Raw genomic sequence first — 19,534 nt, forward strand, 5'->3', positions numbered from 1 at the left:
CCAAGTATTTGTCTTTGATGGTTTGAATGTCGAAAGTGTCTGTCTTTCTCTGTTTGTGTGGCTGATTCTATTTGTCTGCATGTCTGGGTTGGTGTTTGCAAGCCCAAGAATTTGTCTTTGTTGGTTTGAATGTCTAAAGTGTCTGTATTTCTCTGTTTGCGTGTCTGATTCTATTTGTTTGCATGTCTGGGTTGGTGTTTGCAAGTCCAAATATTTGTCTTTGTTGGTTTGAATGTCTAAAGTGTCTGTCTTTCTCTGTTTGTGTGTCTGATTCTATTTGTTTGCATGTCTGGGTTGGTGTTTGCAAGTCCAAGTCTTTGTTGGTTTGAATGTCTAAAGAGTCTGTCTGTCTCTGTTTGTATGTCTGATTCTATTTGTTTGCATGTCTGGGTTGGCGGTTGCAAGTCCAAGAATTTGTGTTTGTCTGTTTGAATGTCTAAAGTGTCTGTCTTTCTCTGTTTGTGTGTCTGATTCCATTTGTTTGCATGTTTGGCTTGGTGTTTGCAAGTTCAAGTATTTGTTTTTGTTGGTTTGAATGTCTAAAGTGTCTGTCTTTTTCTGTTTGTATGTCTGAATCTATTTATTTGCATGTCTGGGTTGGTGTTTGCAAGTCCAAGAATTTGCCTTTGTTGGTTTGAATGTCTAAAGTGTCCGTCTTTCTCTGTTTGTGTGTCTGATTCTATTTGTTTACATGTCTGGGTTGGTGTTTGCAAGTCCAAGTATTTGTCTTTGTCGGTTTGAATGTCTAAATTGTCTTACGTGCGCGCACACACGGAAACATCAAAACCATGGGGTTTTCCGACATGCTGAATCTGAAAGTGTAATTTTCAAGGAGATTCTTTAACCTTTTAGAGTTAACTTACCCTTTTAGGGTTGACCTTTTAGGGTTCTCCGACATACTGAACCTGAAAGTGTGTTCTCCGAAATGCTGACTCTGAAAGTGTAATTTTCATGGAGATTATTTGACCTTTTGGGGTTAATTTACACTAGGTTACGTGCATTGGTTATTTTTTTTTACTAAAGCAAGTGCTACCATCTATTTCAATTAACGTATAGATGGCAGCACAACTGATTTTTCCTTCACCCGGACACCTGCAGCCAACCTACAATACCACCCTTTTTTTCAAGCAACTGCATTCACTTTTGGTTATTTTAGGTTCACTTAGCGTGGCGCGCCACGCTAAGTGAACCTAAATGATTCTTGTTGAGGTTGAGGTTGGCTGCAGGTGTCCGGGTGAATGAAAAATCAGTTGTGCTGCCATCTATACATTAATTGAAATAGAAGGTATTACTTTCTTTAGTAAAAAAAACGAACCAATGCACGTAACCTAGTGTAAATTAACCCCAAAAGGTCAAATAATCTCCATGAAAATTACACTTTCAGAGTCAGCATGTTGGAGAACACACTTTCAGGCTCTGTATGTTGGAGAACCCCAAAAGGTCAACTCCAGAAGGTTAAGTTAACTCTAAAAGGTTAAAGAGTCTCCTTGAATACTTCAATTTTAGAGTCAGCCTTTCGGAAAACCCCGTGCTTTTAATGTTTCCATGCTTGCGCGCACATTAGAAACTTTAGAGATTCAAACCAACAATGACAAATACTTGGACTTGCAAACACCAACACCAACACCAAACACCAACTCAGACATGCAAACAAATAGAATCAGACACACAAACAGAAAAAGACAGAAACTTAAGACATTCAAACCAATAAAGACAAATTCTTGGACTTGCAAACACCAACCCAGACATGCAAACAAAAAGAATCAGACTCGCAAACAGAGAAACACAGACACTTTAGACATTCAAACCAACAAAGACAAATACTTGGACTTGCAAACCCCAACCCAGACATGCAAACAAATAGAATCAGACACACACACAGAGAAAGACAGACACTATAGACATTCAAACCAACAAAGACATATACTTGGACTTGCAAACACTAACCCAGACATGCAAACAAATAGAATCAGACAGAATTCAGAACATTCAATATTCAATAGAATATTCAACAGAATAGAATTTATAATGGATCGATGACCCCAAAAATCCACTTACCATGAGTTATTGGGGAAGACTCACAAAATCAACCACTTCTTTCATTCCTTTCAACCACAACTACTCCTACCATGAACAATCTCTCTCCGATTTTTCCCGTTACGATTACTTCAACAATTATCCCAACCCTGAGGGCTACTCTAACCACAAATATTGCTAGAACGTTGCACTACTGATTAATATTCAAAACTATTTTTAATTGAGCTTCACTATCAATTTAGTCACTGATATATTGGAAAGACAGTTATTTCTTAAAAAAAATAATAATAACAACAAAAATAATAGCTCAATATCAAATGGCGCAATAATGGCTAGAAGACTAAAAAATCGTAAAGAAAAAAAAACGAGGATAATTATAGCCAGTGAAAAATCGAAGAGAACTATGGAAATATTTCAGTCGAAACATCCGTTTGACCGTCCTCAGTACTGAATAATAAAAAAAAATACAGATAAAAGTCTAAAGGATAATACAAAATCAAACATTAAAACAAACACTGAAAGTAAAATAAAAAAAAACCCTTTCCAAGTAACGATGAAAGCGTAACTGAATAAAAATTACAATAATGAATGGCATTTTAAACTTTAATTTACAATATTTACAATATCAACAAAATTATTTACAATATCAACTAACCATGGTCTTTTGATTATATATAAAGATCCTCTTGAGCCATTGCTGGCGCATAGGGCGTCGAGTCAATGTTTCAGTTGCTGGGTGTTTTACAGAGACAAGTAGCAAGCTCGTCACCCAACTTTGCTGCAGCGGGGATCGAACCCTGGTGCCCCGTATTGGCAAGCAGAGCATCAATCCACTGTGCTACAACAGGTCTTTTGATTAGGGTTCACTTAATCAACCCCCTCTTTCACTTCCTTCAAACGTTGATATTGATTATGACATAAGTACTCTCACCCTGACACACTCTCACCTGTGCACGTTGCTACTACTAATTTATAGCTGTCAGTGTTTTCGAGCATTACCATTAATTAATTAAAAAAAAACTTCCCACAAAATAAGTTTTTCAAAGAAAAGTAAAGAACTCCATTGAACCAAAAAAGAGCAAAAATAAAATCAACTAATCTACCAAGCGTGAAACTACCACAAATCAGCGTCGATAAATAAATGAAACCCAAAACGAACAAAAATCATAGGCAGCGCGCGCTGCCTAAGTAAAGAACGATGTGGGCACAATATTTTTTTTTTCCATACCCGGGCACTTCGTATCGAAGAAGTTGTCGTAGAAACTTCGAAAAGGGCTCATTCGATTAGAAATTGGAGCGGCTAGTGCCCTTTTTAATAGTCGAAAGTGATTGGAGGGCAACAAGCACCCCCCCCCCCCTACGCCGATCATTCCTCCATACACATCCAATCAAAATTTTGAGACAGCCATTTTGTTCAGCGTACTTGATTTCCAGAGAGAAAATAAGTTTTTGAGGAGGACAATCCACCACAACCCTTAGGGCAAGGGTTTCAAGTTATGTCCTGGGGGCTTATAAGGTTTTTATAGAAGGCGTTGTCATAGAAACTTCAAAACACGCTCATTCGATTGGAAATCAAAGGGCTAGTGCCCTTTTTAATAGTCGAAAGTGATTGGAGGGCAACTAGCCTCCCCCCCACGCCCATCATTCCCCAAACACATCCAATCAAAATTTTGAGATAGCCATTTTGTTCAGCGTAGTTGATTTCCAGATAGAAAATATGTTGTTGAGGAGGATACTTCCTCTACAGCCCTTAAGGCAAGGGTTTTAAGTTGTGCCCTGGGGGCATATAATGTTTTTATAGAAGGCGTTGTCGTAAAAACAGGCTCATTCGATTGAAAATTCAAAGAGCTAGTGCCCTTTTTAATAGTCGAAAGTGATTAGAGGGCCACTAGACCATCTCCCTCACCTATCATTCCCCCAAACACATCCGATCCAAATTTTTAGATAGCCATTTTATTCAACGTAGTTGAAAGTTTTGGAAATTAGGTCTTTAAAAATGACAACCCCTCCCACCACAGCCCTCAGGGCACGGGTTGTAAGTTATGCCCTGGGGGCATATAAAGTTTTTATAGAAGGCGTTGTCGTAGAAACTTCAAAACAGGTCATTCGATTGGAATTGCAAAGGGCTAGCGCCCTTTTTAAGAATCGAAAGTGATTGGAGGGCAACTACCCCCACGCCTATCATTCCCCCAAACACATCCAATACAAATTTTGAGGCAGCCATTTTGTTCAGCGTAGTTGATTTCCAGATAGAAAATATATTTTTGAGGAGCACACTCCCCCACAACCCTCAGGGCAAGGGTTTTGAGTTATGCCCTGGGGGCATATAATGTTTTTAATAGAAGGCGTTGTCGTAGAAACTTCAAAAGGGGCTCATTCGATTGGAAATTCAAAAAGCTAGTGCCCTTTTTGATACTCGAAAGTGATTGGAGGGCAACTAGCCCTCCCCCCACGCCCATCATTCACCCAAACACATCCAATCAAAATTTTGAGATAGCCATTTTATTCAACGTAGTATATAGTTTTTGAAATTATGTCCTTAAGGATGACCCCCTCCCACAGCACTAAGTGCAAGGGTTGCAAGTTATGTCCTGGGAGAATATAATGTTTTTATAGAAAGTTTTGTCGTAGAAAATTCAAAAAAGGCTCATTCGATTGGAAATTGAAAGGGCTAGTGCCCTTTTTAATTGTCGAAAGTGATTGGAGGGCAACTAGCCCCCCACGCCCATTATTCCCCCAAACATATCCAATCAAAATTTTGAGATATCAATTTTTGTTCAGCGTAGTTGGTTTCTAGATAGAAAATACATTTTGAGGAGGACACTCCCCCACAACCCTTAGGGTAAGGGTTTTAAGTTATGCCCTGGGGCATATATGGTTTTATAGAAGGCGTTGTCGTAGAAACTTCAAAAGGGGCTCATTCGATTGGAAATTCAAAGGGCTAGTGCATTTTTTAATAATCGATAGTGATTGGAGGGCAACTAGCCCCCCCCCCCCCAACGCCAATCATTCCCCCAAACACATCCAATCAAAATTTTAAGATAGCCATTTTATTCAACGTAGTTGCAAGTTTTGGAAATTAGGTCTTTAAGGATGACAACCCCTCCCCCACAGCCCTCAGGACAAGGGTTGCAAGTTATGCCCTGGGGCATATAAAGTTTTTATTGAAAGCGCTGTCGTAGAAACTTCAAAAGGGTTCATTCAATTGGAAATCGAAAGGGCTAGTGCCTTTTTTAATAGTTGAAAGTGATTGGATAGCGACTAACACCCCTCTCACGCCCACCATTTTCTCCAAGAAATCGAAATAAAATTTTGAAATATATATTTTGTTAAACGTAGTTGAAAGTTCTGGAAATTTTGTCTTTTAGGATGATAACCCCCTCAGAGCCCTCAGTGCAAGGGTTGTAAGTTATGCCCTGGGGCATATGAAGTTTTTATTGAAAGCGTTGTCGTAGAAACTTCAAAAGGTCTCATTCAATTGAAAATTGAAAGAGCTAGTGCCCTTTTTAATAGTTGAAAGTGATTGTATAGCGATGAACGCCCCTCTCACGCCCCCCATTTTCCAAAACACATCCAATAAAAATTTTGAGATATCCATTTTGTTCAAAGTAGTTGAACGTTCTGGAAATTAGGTCTTTTAGGACGATAACCCCCTCAGAGTCCTCAGTGCAAGGGTTGTAAGTTATGCCCTGTGGGCATATAAAGTTTATATAGAAAGTTGTTGTATAAATCATAGGCAGCGCTGCCTTAGTAAAGAAGAGGACATTCGAGAACAAGACAAAAAACGAGGACCAAGTAAAGAGAAGGACACTCCCCCACAACCCTCAGGGCAAGGGTTTTAATGTATGCCCTGGGGGCATATAAGAACGACGTTGGCACAATGTATTATTTTTAATTTTTTCCTTTAGAGCAGGGCACTTCGTATCGAAGAAGTTGTCGTAGAAACTTCGAAAAGGGCTCATTCAATTGAAAATTCGAGCGGCTTGTGCCCTTTTTAATATTCGAAAGTGATTGGAAGGCAACTAACACCCCTTTCACGCCCACCATTTCCCGAAACACATCCAATCAACATTTTGAGATAGCCATTTTGTTCAGCGTAGTTTATTTCCAAATAGAAATTATGTTCTTGAGGACAGTCCCCCACAGCCCTTAGGGCAAGGGTTTTAAGTTATGCCCTGGGGCATATAAGGTTTCTTATAGAAGGCGTTGTCGTAGAAACTTTAAAAAAGGCTCCTTCGATTGGATCCAAAGAGCTAGTGCCCTTTTTAATAGTCGAAATTGATTAGATAGCAACTAACCCGCCTCTCACGCCCACCTTTTCCCCAGACACATCTAATCAAAACTTTGAGATAGCCATTTTATTTAACGTAGTTTTAAGTTCTGGGAATTAGGTCTTTGAGGATGACAACCCCTCCCCCCCCTACAGCCCTCAGAGCAAGGGTTGTAAATTTTGCCCTGGGGGCATATAAAGTTTTTATTGAAAGCGTAGAAACTTCAAAAGGACTCATTCAATTGGAAATTAAAAGGGCTAGTGCCTTTTTTAATAGTGGAAAGCGATTGGAGAGCGACTAACACCCCTCTCACGCCCACCATTTACCCAAACACATCCAATAAAGATTTTGAGATAGTCATTTTGTTCCACTTAGTTCAAAGTTCAAGAAGTTATACCTTTATACCTTTGAGCAGTTCACTCCCCACAGATTCTCCAGGGCAAGGGTTTTAAGTTGTGCCCTGGGGGCATACAAGGTTTTTATCGAAGGAGTTGTCGTAGAAACTTCAAAAGGGGCTCTTTCGATTGGAAATCCAAAGGGCTAGTGCTCTTTTTAATAGTCGAAAGTGATTGGAGGGAAACTAGCCCCCCCACGCCCATCATTCCCCCAAACACATCCAATCAAAATTTTTAGATAGCCATTTTATTCGACGTAGTTGAAAGTTTTGGAAATTAGGTCTTTAAGGATGACAACCCCTCCCCCCAGAGCCCTCAGGGCAAAGGTTGTAAGTGACGCCCTGGGGGCATATAAGGTTTTTATATAAGGCGTTGTCGTAGAAACTTCAAAACAGGCTCATTCGATTGGAAATTCAAAGGACTAGTGCCCTTTTTAATAGTCGAAAGGGATTGGAGGGTAACTACCCCCACGCTCATAACTCCCCCAAACACATCCAATAAAAATTTTGAGATAGCCATTTTATTCAGCGTAGTTGATTTCCAGATAGAAAATATATTTTTGAGGAGTACACTCCCCCACAACCCTCAGGGCAAGGGTTTTAAGTTATGCCCTGGGGGCATATAAGGTTTTTTATAGAAGGCGTTGTCGTAGAAACTTGAAAAGGGGCTCATTCGATTAGAAATTCAAAGGGCTAGTGCCCTTTTTAATAGAAGAAAGTGATCGGAGGGAAACTAGCCCCCCCCCCCACGCCCATCATTCCCCCAAACAGATCCAATAAAAAATTTGAGATAGCCATTTTGTTCAGCGTAGTTGATATCCAAATAGAAAATACATTTTTGAGGAGGAGACTCCCCCACAACCCTTAGGGCAAGGGTTTTAAGTTATGCCCTGGGGGCATATATGGTTTTTAAAGAAGGCGTTGTCGTAGAAACTTCAAAAGGGGCTCATTCAATTGGCAATTCAAAGGGCTAGTGCCCTTTTTAATAGTCGAAATTTATCGGAGGGAAACTAGCCCCCCCCCAAGCCCATCATTCCCCCAAACACATCCAATCAAAATTTTTAGATAGCCATTTTGTTCAACGTAGTTGAAAGTTTTGGAAATTAGGTCTTTAAGGATCACAACCCCTCCCCCCACAGCCCTCCGGGCAAGGGTTGTAAGTGATGCCCTGGGGGCATATAAGGTTTTTATAGAAGGCATTGTCGTAGAAACTTCAAAACAGGCTCATTCGATTGGAAATTCAAAGGACTAGTGCCCTTTTTAATAGTCGAAAGTGATTGGAGGGCAACTACCCTCACGCTCATCATTCCCACAAACAAATCCAATAAAAATTTTGAGATAGCCATTTTATTCAGCGTAGTTGATTTCCAGATAGAAATATGTTTTTGAGGAGGACATTCCCCCACAACCCTCAGGGCAAGGGTTTTAAGTTATGCCCTGGGGGCATATAAGGTTTTTATAGAACGCGTTGTCGTAGAAACTTGAAAAGGGGCTCATTCAATTTGAAATTCAAAGGGCTAGTACCCTTGTTAATATAAGAAAGTGCTCGGAGGGAAACTAGCCCCCCCCCCCACGCCCATCATTCCCCCAAACACATCCAATAAAAAATTTGAGATAGCCATTTTGTTCAGCGTAGTTGATTTCCCAATAGAAAATACATTTTTGAGGAGGAGACTCCCCCGCAACCCTTAGGGCAAGGGTTTTAAGTTATGCCCTGGGGGCATATAAGGTTTTAAAAGAAGGCGTTTTCATAGAAGCTTCAAAAGGGGCTCATTTGATTGGAAATTCAAAGGGCCAGTGCTTTTTTTATTAGTCGAAAGTGAATAGAGGACAACTAGCCTCCCCCCACGCCCATTATTCCCCCAAACACATCCAATCAAAATTTTGAGATAGATATTATATTCAACGTAGTTGAAAGTTTCGGAAATTAGGTCTTTAAGGACGAAAACCCCTCCCCCCCCCACAGCCCTCAGGGCAAGGGTTGTATGTTATGCCTTGGGGGCATATAAGGTTTTTATTGAAAGCGTTGTCGTAGAAACTTCAAAAGGGCTCATTCAATTGGAAATTGAAAGGGCTAGTGCCTTTTTTAATACTTGAAAGTGATTGGATAGTGACTAACGCCCCTTTCACGCCCACCATTTCCCCAAACATATCGAAATAAAATTTTGAGATATCCATTTTTTTTCAACGTAGTTGAAAGTTCTGAAAATTTTTGTCTTTTAGGTTGATAACCCCCTCAGAGCCCTCAGTGCAAGGGTTGTAAGTTATGCCCTGGGGCATATAAAGTTTTTATTGAAAGCATTGTCGTAGAAACATCGAAAGAGCTCATTCAATTGGAAATTGAAAGGGCTAGTGCCTTTCTTAATAGTTGAAAGTGATTGGACAGTGACTAACGCCCCTCTCACGCCCACCATTTTCCGAAACACATGCTATCAAAATTTTTAGCTATCCATTTTGTTCAACGTAGTTGAACGTTCTGGAAATTAGGTCTCTTAGGAAGATAACCCCCTCAGAGCCCTCAATACAAGGGCTGTAAGTTATGCCCTGGAGGCATATAAGGTTTATATAGAAAGTTGTTTATAAATCATAGACAGCTCGATCGCCAGTAAAGGAGGGGACACTCGAGAACGAGACAAGAAACGGGGACTAAGTAAAGAGGAGGACACTCCCCACAACCCTCAGGGCAAGGGTTTGAAGTTATGCCCTGGGGGCATATAAGAACGATGTTGGCACAATGTATTATTTATTATTTTTTCCCTTTAGAGCAGGGAACTTCGTACCGAAGAAGTTGTCGTAGAAACTTCAAAAAGCGCTGATTCAATTGGAAATTGAAGTGGCTTGTGCCCTTTTTAATATTTGGAAGTTATTGGAAGGCGACTAACACCCCTTCCACGCCCACCATTTCACGAAACACATCCAATCAAAAGTTTGAGATAGCCATTTTGTTCAGCGTAGTTGATTTCCAGATAGAAATTATGTTCTTGAGGACTGTCCCCCAAAGCACTTAGGGCAAGGGTTGTAATTTATGCCCTGGGGCATATAATGTTTTTTATAGACGGCGTTGTCGTAGAAACTTTAAAAAAGGCTCATTCGATTGGAAATTCAAAGGGCTAGTGCCCTTTTTAATAGTCGAAAGTGATTGGAGGGCAACTAACCCGCCTCTCATGCCCACCTTTTACCCGAACACATCTAATCAAAACTTTAAGATAGCCATTTTATTCACGGTAGTGATTAGTTCTGGAATTTAGGTCTTTAAGGATGACAGCCCCTCCCACAGCCCTCAGGGCAAGGGTTGTAAGTTATGCCCTGGGGGTGTATAAGGTTTTTATTGAAAGCGTAGAAACTTCAAAAGGGTTCATTCAATTGGAAATTGAAAGGGCTAGTGCATGCCTTTTTTAATAGTTGAAAGTGATTGGAGAGAGACTGACGCCTCTCTCACGCCCACAATTTACCCAAACACATCCAATAAAGATTTTGAGATAGTCATTTTGTTCCACTTAGTTCAAAGTTCAAGAAATTATACCTTTGAGCAGTTCACTCCCCTCACAGTCTCCAGGGCAAGGGTTTTAAGTTATGCCCTGGGGGCATACAAGGTTTTTCTAGAACGCGTTGTCGTAGAAACTTCAAAAAAGGCTCATTCGATTGGAAATTCAAAGGGCTAGTGCCCTTTTTAATAGTCGAAAGTGATTGGAGGGCAACAAGCCCCCCCACGCCTATCATTTCCCCAAACACATCTAATCAAAATTTTGAAATAGCCATTTTGTTCAGCGTAATTGATTTCCAATTAGAAAATATGTTTCTGAGGAGGACACTCCCCCAGAGCCCTCAGGGCAAGGGTTTTAAGTTATGCCCTGGGGGCATATAATGTTTTTTATAGAAGGCGTTTTCGCAGAAACTTCAAAACAGGATCATTCAATTTAAAATTCAAAGGGCTAGTGCCCTTTTTAATAGTCGAAAGTGATTGGAGGGCAACTAGCCTGCCCCCCACGCCCACCATTGCCCCAAACACATCCAATAAAAATTTTGAGATAGCCATTTTGTTCAGCGTAGTTGATTTCCAGATAGAAACTGTGTTTTTGAGGAGGACTCTTCCCCACAACCTTCAGGGCAAAGGTTCTAAGTTATGCCCAAGGGGCATATAAGGTTTTTATAGACGGCGTTGTCGTAGAAACTTCAAAAGAGGCTCATTCGATTGAAAATTCAAAGGGCTAGTGCCCTTTTTAACAGTCGAAAGTGATTGGAGGGCAACTAGCCCCCCCCCCACGCCCATCATTCCCCCAAACACATTCAATCAAAATTTTTAGATAGCCATTTTATTCAACATAGTTGAGAGTTTTGAAAAATAGGTGTTTAAGGATGAAAATCCATCCCCCAACAACCCTCAGTGAGCGATTTGTAAATTAGACCCTGGGGACATATAAAGTTTTTATTGAAAGCGTTGTCGTAGAAACTTCAAAAGGGCTCATTCAATTGGAAATTGAAAGGGCTAGTGCCTTTTTTAATACTTGAAAGTGATTGGATAGCGACTAACGCCCCTCTCATGCCCACCATTTTCCCAAACACATCGAATTGAAATTTGATATATCCATTTTGTTCAAAGTAGTTGAAAGTTCTGAAAATTTTTGTCTTTTAGGATGATAATCCCCTCAGAGCCCTCAGTGCAAGGTTTGTGAGTTATGACCTGGGGCATATAAAGTTTTTATTGAAAGCGGTGTCGTAGAAACTTCAAAAGGGCTCATTAAATTGGAAACTGAAAGGGCTAGTGCCTTTTTTAATAGTTGGAAGCGATTGGATAGTGACTAACGCCCCTCTCACGCCCACCATTTTCCGAAACACATGCTATCAAAATTTTGAGATATCCATTTTGCTCAACGTAGTTGAACGTTCTGGAAATTAGGTCTTTTAGGAAGATAACCCCCTCAGAGCCCTCAGTACAAGGGCTGTAAGTTATGGCCTGGGAGGATATAAGGTTTATATAGAAAGTTGTTGTATAAATCATAGGCAGCGCGATCGCACTGCCTAAGTAAAGAAGGGGACACTCGAGAATGAGACAAGAAACAGGGACAAAGTAAAGAGGAGGACACTCCCCACAACCCTCAGGGCAAGGGTTTGAAGTTATGCCCTGGGGGTATATAAGAACGATGTTGGCACAATGTATTATTTATTAATTTTTCCCTTTAGAGCAGGGTACTTTGTGTTGAAGCAGTTGTTGTAGAGACTTCAAAAAGGGCTCATTCAATTGGAAATTGGAGTAGCTTGTGCTGTTTTTAATAGTCGAAAGTGATTGGAAGGCAACTAACACCCCTTCCACGCCCACCATTTCCCGAAACACATCCAATCAAAATTTTGAGATAGCCATTTTGTTCAGCGTAGTTGATTTCCAGACAGAAATTATGTTCTTGAGGACTGTCCCCCAAAGCACTTAGGGCAAGGGTTGTAAGTTATGCCTTGGGGGTATATAAGGTTTTTATAGAAGGCGTTGTCGTAGAAACTTTAAAAAAGGCTCATTCGATGGAAATTCAAACAGCTAGTGCCTTTTTAATAGTCGAAAGTGATTAGAGGGCAACTAACCCGCCTCTCACGCCCACCTTTTCCCCAAACACATCTAATCAAAACTTTGAGATAGCCATTTTATTCAACGTAGAAGTTCTGAAAATTAGGTCTTTGAGGATGACACCCCCCCCCAACAGCCCTCAGGGCAAGGGTTGTAAATTATGCCCTTGGGGCGTATAAGGTTTTTCTTGAAAGCGTAGAAACATCAAAATGGCTCATTTAATTGGAAATTAAAAGGGCTAGTGCCTTTTTTAATAGTTGAAAGTGATTGGAGAGTGACTAACGCCCCTCTCACGCTCACCATTTACCCAAATACATCTAATAAAGATTTTGAGATAGTCATTTTGTTCCATGCAGTTCAAAGTTCAGGAAATTATACTTTTGAGCAGTACACTCCCCCCACAGTCTTCAGGGCAAGGGTTATAAGTTATGCCCTGGGGGCATATAAGGTTTTTATTGAAATCTGTTTGGAATAAACTTGAAAAAAGGCTCATTCAGTTTGAAATTCAAAGGGCTAGTACCCTTTTTAATAGTCGAAATTGATTAGTGATATTTTTTGTTGTTGTTGTTGTTTAGACCAGTGCACTTTGAATCGAAGGATTTGTCGTGGGAACTTCGAAAAGGGCTCATTCGATTGAAAATTGTAAGGGCTGTTGCCCTTTTTAATAGTCGAAAGTGATTGAAGGGCAACTAATTCCCCTTCCACTCCCACCCTCCCACGCCAACCCTCCCATTTGCCCATTATGTTTAAAAACTAAATGTTGCCTTAAGATTAAATCAAAATGCACTGTGATAATGCTAATTCCCAATAAGGCATCTCAGCAGTATGAACATTGTCAAATACATGTATGTACAAAAACTGTGTACATACTGTATAGTATGTACAAATGAATGGGCATTGTCAATTTAATATACATATACTGATATTTAGTAATCAAAATATTAGTATTATTTGATTTTTTAAAGTTATAAAAGTAAAAACATTTATATTTTTTCAGTAAAATGTAAATTTTGTTCTGGCCTTGGGAAGGCATAGGGGTTTTGCGCCCAACTTATGTTAATTTCTGCTCGTTTTGAGTTTGACTCGGTTATTTATTGTAATTTCTGTTCGTTTTGGGTTTCATTTATTTACCGATGCTGCTTTGTGGTAGTTTCACGCTTGGTAGATTATTCGATTTTATTTTTGCTCATTTTTTGTATAATGGAGTTCTTTACTTTTCTTTAAAAACTTATTTTGCGGGAAAAGTTTTTTTTTAATTAATTACAATAAATAACAGAGTCAAACTCAAAACGAGCAGAAACTAACATGAGTAGGGCTCAAAACCCGTATGCCTTCCCAATGCCAGAACATAATTTCCATTTTACTGAAAAAATATAAATGTTTTTACTTTTATAACTTTAATAAATCAAATAATATTAACATTTTGATTACTAAATATCAGTATATGTATATTAAATTGACAATGCACATTTATTTGCATTTTTCAAGCCTCGCAACGGGAAACATGAAACCTATTTTTAATGCAATGTGACTCATCTTTATCTTTGAAATTTATATGTTTGATATCTTTATTATATAAATTATAATATCTTTAATTATAATTATAATAATCTTTATATTTGAAATCTTTATTATATAAATTTATATATTTGATTCTAGAAAACAGGGGAAGTGACCGGGCTCAGGTGTTTGATTCCTATTCTGTTAGGTTTGGTGAGAAAGAGTTATCTCTTCTTGGGTCTAAATTAGCGGAAAATTCGTGGAGCTTGCTTGATAAGGATTTTTCTTGTTTATTTGAGTCCTTTTATGGAACCATAAAAGAGGCTATTCTTAGCATTTGTAAAGTACCACCTTCTAATCATAGGTCTAAAAGGATTGTTCCTCTAAACCCAGGGATGACATCCGAACTTCTCAAAAGCTGGAGAAGGAAGAATAATCTCTGGAGAGCTTATAAATGTGCTACACTTTCAGCAAGTGCTATTCGTCTTTGTCAATTCAAGATCTACCGGAATATATAAAATTCCTTGTGTAGGAAAGCCAAATCTCTCAATTATTTAAATAACTTTGCTGCGTGTGGCAATGATATTCGTAAAACTTGGAAGGTAATCAATTTTATACTTAAACCCGTTTCTCAGTCTAGCTCTTTACCTATGAGTCTGGTCATTGGTGATAAAGCTGTGGAGGGTGAGCTTAATGTCCAAGAGGCATTCAGTTCATTCTTCGCTAATATTGGCAATAATATTACTTCTACATTTACTTTGTCTCGGCCCAAGCCGGACTTTAGATCTTACCTCGGCCCGTCTTGTGTTATGTCTATGTTTCTAGAGCCAGTAACAGTAAGTGAAATTGCTAAAACTGTTAATGGCTTGAAAAACTCCTCGTCTGGGCCAGATTCTATCCCTACTAGGGCAGTTAAATCTATTCTTTCCTCAATAGTTTTGCCTATCACAAAACCTGCTAATCTTTCATGTGAACGTGGATTTTTTCTATATGCTCTAAAGCGTGCTCGGATTATTGTTCTGCACAAAGGTGGACAAAGGAGTGATCCGGCAAATTATCAAACAATTTCAATTTTATCAGTATGCAGTAAAATATTTGAAAAGGCTATGCATTCTCGTCTCCTTACTTTCCTAAAACCTAAAAATTTTCTTCATGATTTTTAATTTAGTTTCCGAATGCAGCAATCCACTGATCATGTCTGTTTGACCATTTTGAATTTTATTCATCCTGCACCAGATTCGGGGTTGATTCTGGCTGTTGTATTCATGGATATTCGTAAGACTTTTGATACCTTAACCCATTAAATTCTTCTATCGAAGATGCCTCATTTTGGCATAAGGGGACATATATTTCGTGGTTTCGGTCTTATTTGAAGGATAGGTTCATTTCTGTTGATACACTTTTCCGGTCACCCTCACAAGTGCATTTTGGCGTCCCCCAGGGATCAGTTTTTGGGCCTGTGCTATTTATGATTTATGTAAATGATCTTTATTATATGGTAAAAAAGCAGAAACTTATTAATTGTTGTGTACTTTGTCATCCTAAGCCTTCCCTTGCCCATAGTGGCAGCTATAGTTCGCCCTCTACTGATGTCCGTTTTGTTGTGCTGGAGATAGCGCACTTGGCGCGTTAGGAAACTGTAAATCAGGGCTTCAACTAAATTTGAAAATTCTATTTGGGACATTGATAATGTAGCTAAATGCTCATTCTCTTACCCTAATTTTTTCCAAGCCTCGTTTTTTTTATTTTTTCGCGTGTTTCTCAGGTTTACCCCCAGTTATCAGAAATTTACCAGCCAACTGGGATAGCTAATAGATCTAAAGATCGACGTGTTCGTTTTTTGGGCATTCTTGTTGATGAAAACCTATCTTTCAAACGTCCCATTGATTTTATTAAAATAAAGATATGCAGGAGTCTCGGTATTTTAAGGAAACTTAAACATACTTTTCGTGGATCCATTTTGAAAATCCTTTTTCACTGCTTGATCCAGTCTTACGTTTCTTACTGTCCAATAGTGTGGATGTCAATCTTTCCTTTTCTAAGGTTTACAATAAAGCTAGAAACCTCATTCAGGAAACTAATCGTTCATTAGTTATCCCATTGCATGATCTTGAGTCACTATACATTCTGTCATGTGCATACTTTACTTTTTCTCAGCTTCATGGTGACCTCCCCCGGCCCCTAAGCATTCCACTATCTTTTACCTCTGATCATAATAATTATAATCTTCGCAATATGACAAATCATGTTCAAGTTCCATTTACTCCTTGCATAAGGTCAGATTTTAATCCTCTAATGGCGTGTCACTTTGTTTGGAATAAGTTGCCTGAATCGGCTCGAAGGTGCCACTCATTTGGATCGTTTAAAAAAATTGTTAAAAATTATTTGGCTTCGTAGAAGTTATTTTTTTTTTATTATTATTATAATTTTTTATTATTATTTTTTTAGTTTATTTAATCTACTTAATTAATTTAGTTTATTTATTCTATTTTTTCTATCGTTTTCATTTTATCCATATTTTCTTTTCTTCTCCTTTTGCTCTTATGTCTGTGAGTAAGTGATCATTTTAAATTTTGTTTTGTTTTTCATCTCCGAGTAAGTAACTCATTTGTCTTCCCCCTTCTTTACAGGCCAATGAGCCTTTGGGGGAATAATAACATGTATCATCATTGTATGTGTATTTAATGAAGAATAAATCTTATCTTATCTAAGTAGAACACGGGTTTACAGAATCTATGATGCTCTGTATTGTGGAAATGAGAATAAGAAAAACTAAGTTTATAATTTCAAAAGGAAATAGGACAATTTTAATATAATAGAACGCGTTTCTAAGAACCTTGGAAATAATTTTATATACGGATTTCCGAAGTGTTTAAGTTAGTTCCTCTCGTACAGTACTTCTGTAAAGTTATTCTCTTGTGTTTTAATTTCAAACCAAGTATAATAGACTTTGTAGAATAAATGAATAGTTTATAGTTAATAGTTATAGTTATATTTAATAGTTTATAGTGAACAGTTAATAGTTTATAGACTCTCTTCTATCTCCTCCCACGTGAACCCTTAGCTCTGAAAGATTCGGCTACACGCTTACCAGTCCACGCATACCAATATTAGATGATATCAATATAAACCCAGACATCACAAGAAAGTTAGAAGGTTATATATATATATGTTATTACTATATATATATATATATAACAATGGAAACCTCTATTGGGCAGGGCTCACCCAATCAACAACTCCCTTCACTTGACTTAACCATCACTACCACTGCTACCTTTCCCAATATGTCTACTTCTGCTACGACTATTCCAACATTGAAGGCTGCTCCAACCACAATACTGCTAGATCATTGCAACTACTACTAATACTTACAAAAATTATTAATCACGCTTTACCATAATGACTCGGTATAAACTCACCATGATCCATTGGGTAGGGTTTGAGTCCATCTAATTCGTATAGTCGGTTTTCAACAGGGACATAGCTCACGAAATGGAATGTTTCAGATTGACCTTGTCTAGTCACACCAGTTGAACTAATTCCACGTTCTGAGTTGCTAGATCGCTGAGTTTGAGGTACAGCGTGAGAATTGTGAGCTTTTGCCAACTCAGGAGTATTGCCTATAGCTAGTCCCTGAAAGATTAAAGAAAGAAATCACACAAGGTATACAAACTTAAAAAAAAACTTACAAAACGGTAAAACAAAATAAATAAAAATTTCTAGACCATGAAAAAAGGCTTAGATAGCAGGGTTTTGATTATTAATCAATTAAAAAGCTTACAAAACGGTAAAGCATGGGAAAAAAATACATTAACATTTCTAGAGCACAAAAAAGGCTTAGATAGAAAGATTATGTTTAATAAATACATTTTTTAAAAATTAAAAAATCGTCTTAAAAAATTAGGAAAACCCAGGAATTCAGTTTTCGAAGCAAACGATGTTCGATGCAGGTGTGTAGTTTCAAGACTTAAAACAAGTTTTCATTTTGATGTCCTCGGTGCTTCAGCTGAGCTAGGTATGTACGACCAATCTGAATTTCCACCCAAATTAGTTATGAATTTTAAACCTCCCTGGCAAAAGTCATAAGAACCATCCAAGCAATTTTGTTTTTTGAACAGCTTTTGAAGAAAATTTTGGTTTGCTATTATAGAACTGTCACAATCGTGTCCATTCTTTACGCTGAAATGTCGAAAATTAACTTTTGGGTCATTGATTTTTAAATTTTCCAGGAGGGAAAAAGGGGGGAAGGGGGAACTTGACACAAATTAAGGTACAGATTGGGGGGACAGTTTTCTCAGTATTCTTTGGTATATCAGTTGTTATCTTTAGGCTTAGCCTTAGCTGTCACTAGTTCGCCGCCAATAAATACAACCAAATTCAGTCCCAGAATTATGCATACGAGTCGAGTTGAGATTGTCCGTCACGCGTCAACCCAAAATCAATCCAATCTTTCATCCCTTAATTTTATAACTTTCTACCTTAGTTCTGCCATAGGAAGCACCTATGAATGGATGACAGATAAATTTATCTATTAACAAATGGAGTGACATCATTTTTATACAATTCTAAAAAGGGCTTATTTTAGATTTGCCTCTCAATCACACGGACTATCTGTCTTGGCTTTTTCTACAATCAGCCATGTCTTGATGGCTGCAAAATTCTTGATTTTAATTCCAAGGTACAGATTGGGGAGACAGTTTTCTCAGTATTCTTTGATATATCAGTTGTTATCTTTAGGCTTAGGCTTAGGTATCACTTGTTCGCCACCTGTAAGTCCAACCCAATTCAGCCCCAGAATTTTGCATATAAGTCCAGTGGACATTGTCCGTTACGCGTCAACCCAAAATCAATCCAATTTTTCATTCCTTAGTTCTAGACTATCTACCTTAGTTCTGCCCTTAGCGATGGTACAATACGTCCCACCTTGACGCAGTCCTTGTTGATTTATAACTATGTAACACTATGAAATAATAATATATATATATAACAATAATAATGATGATAAGTAAATAATAACCTCAATGAATAAGCTAAGTCACATAAAGGTTCGAAATCGTTCTCTATTGCAATGTAACACTGGATTTCCTGCAATGTAGGGACATAAAATTATCAGGGGCATGACCAGCTTTGAACACGATTTCTTAGCATGAGCCTCTCTTTCAATTTTTGATTCGATATTCTAAAGAATCCTAACGCAAGACAGTCTTGAACCAGGTTAGGTTATTTGAATATGCGAACGTTTTCAACGCTGTACTAACCCATGATTCGAATGGGTTGGAACGTTGCACCAACCCAAGCGTGGGAGAGAGTAACCCTCAGGATTCAAAAATGCGAAGCGTAAAAGAGCAAGTCTTTGGATTTTAACTTTGCCCTTATCGGAAAAAAACATTCTGATAGTCCCCCTCCCTCCCATAGATTGGACCTGTTTTCATTTACGACTGCTTTCTGATTACAATTGATTCAAACTGTGAGTCTGATTCAAACACTCTGATAGTCCCCCTCCCTACCATAGATTGTGCCTGTTGTCATTTATGATGCCCTCTGATTGCAATTGATTCAAACTGTGAGTCTCACTCAAAAATTCTGATAGTCCCCCTCCCTACCATAGATTGTGCCTGTTTTCATTTATGATTACCCTCTGATTGCAATTGATTCAAACTGTGAGTCTGATTCAAACCTTCTGATAGTCTCCCTCCCTACCATAGATTGTGCCTGTTTTCATTTATGATTACCCTCTGAACCTCTGATTGTAATTGATTCAAACTGTGAGTCTGA

General features: G+C 38.4%; 1 protein-coding gene across 2 annotated transcripts in view; it reads right to left on the bottom strand.

Moving 5' to 3' along the window:
• caly (ubiquitin carboxyl-terminal hydrolase calypso) overlaps window positions 1-19,534 on the bottom strand; it is a 143,564-nt gene that overhangs the window by 80,191 nt on the left and 43,839 nt on the right. For both annotated transcript variants that reach the window (XM_089102737.1, XM_089102738.1), the window contains exon 4: window positions 17,179-17,392. In XM_089102737.1, coding sequence (XP_088958863.1) covers window positions 17,179-17,392 — 214 coding nt within the window. The remainder of the gene's footprint in view (window positions 1-17,178; window positions 17,393-19,534) is intronic.

This window comes from Artemia sp. Qi Xiang Cuo, chromosome 16, assembly GCF_049724085.1.
Source record: "Artemia sp. Qi Xiang Cuo chromosome 16, ASM4972408v1, whole genome shotgun sequence".
In the NCBI taxonomy this organism is placed as follows: Eukaryota; Metazoa; Arthropoda; class Branchiopoda; order Anostraca; family Artemiidae; genus Artemia; species Artemia sp. Qi Xiang Cuo.